Source organism: Pteropus alecto, unplaced genomic scaffold (assembly GCF_000325575.1).
Source record: "Pteropus alecto unplaced genomic scaffold, ASM32557v1 scaffold43, whole genome shotgun sequence".
NCBI classification, from domain to species: domain Eukaryota; kingdom Metazoa; phylum Chordata; class Mammalia; order Chiroptera; family Pteropodidae; genus Pteropus; species Pteropus alecto.
Genome location: NW_006435764.1, coordinates 753,161 through 753,622, shown reverse-complemented (window position 1 = coordinate 753,622; position 462 = coordinate 753,161). Strand labels below are relative to the sequence as shown.

Below are 462 nucleotides of genomic sequence, written 5' to 3'. Positions count from 1 at the left end.
GGCGGCGGGGGGTGGGCAGGCGGCAGGAGAGGAGAGAGGGCAGGTCCACGGCAGCTGCCTTCGGTCGGCCGGGGTCCGGCGCGGAGCCCAGAGGATGGCCTCGTGGAGGTGACATGTTAACTTTTCGGGATAATTCCTGGTATCAGAGCGGAGACAGTGGCATTGTCAGAGACAGGCAGAGGGGGAGACAGCGGGAGGGAGAGAGAGCGGGCACGGGCCGCGGCCCCCGGTGCCCCCTTTCCTTCCCTCCCGGCTCCACACGGTCTAGACGGACAGATGGGTGCGGCCCTGGGTCCACACAGGGCGGTCGGCGGGCAGGTGGCATGGTGGCCACTGTCAGGGCCGTGCTGGGGGAGGGGGCTATGTGTCTAAGGCTGATCGCGGCGGGCGGCGGGTGGCCCCGTCTCGGCCGTGTCCTTGCCCGTTGGGTACTCGGCATCCCCTCCAGGGCCAGGGCCAGGG

General features: G+C 70.1%; 1 protein-coding gene across 1 annotated transcript in view; it reads right to left on the bottom strand.

The window, feature by feature from the left end:
* Positions 1-6: 6 nt before the first annotated feature.
* Positions 7-462, bottom strand: part of BRSK2 (BR serine/threonine kinase 2) — a 43,386-nt gene continuing 42,930 nt past the window's right edge. Inside the window, 1 exon segment of the mRNA XM_025046275.1 lies at positions 7-462. Within this exon segment, the coding sequence (XP_024902043.1) occupies positions 369-462 (94 nt within the window). The 3' untranslated portion in view covers positions 7-368.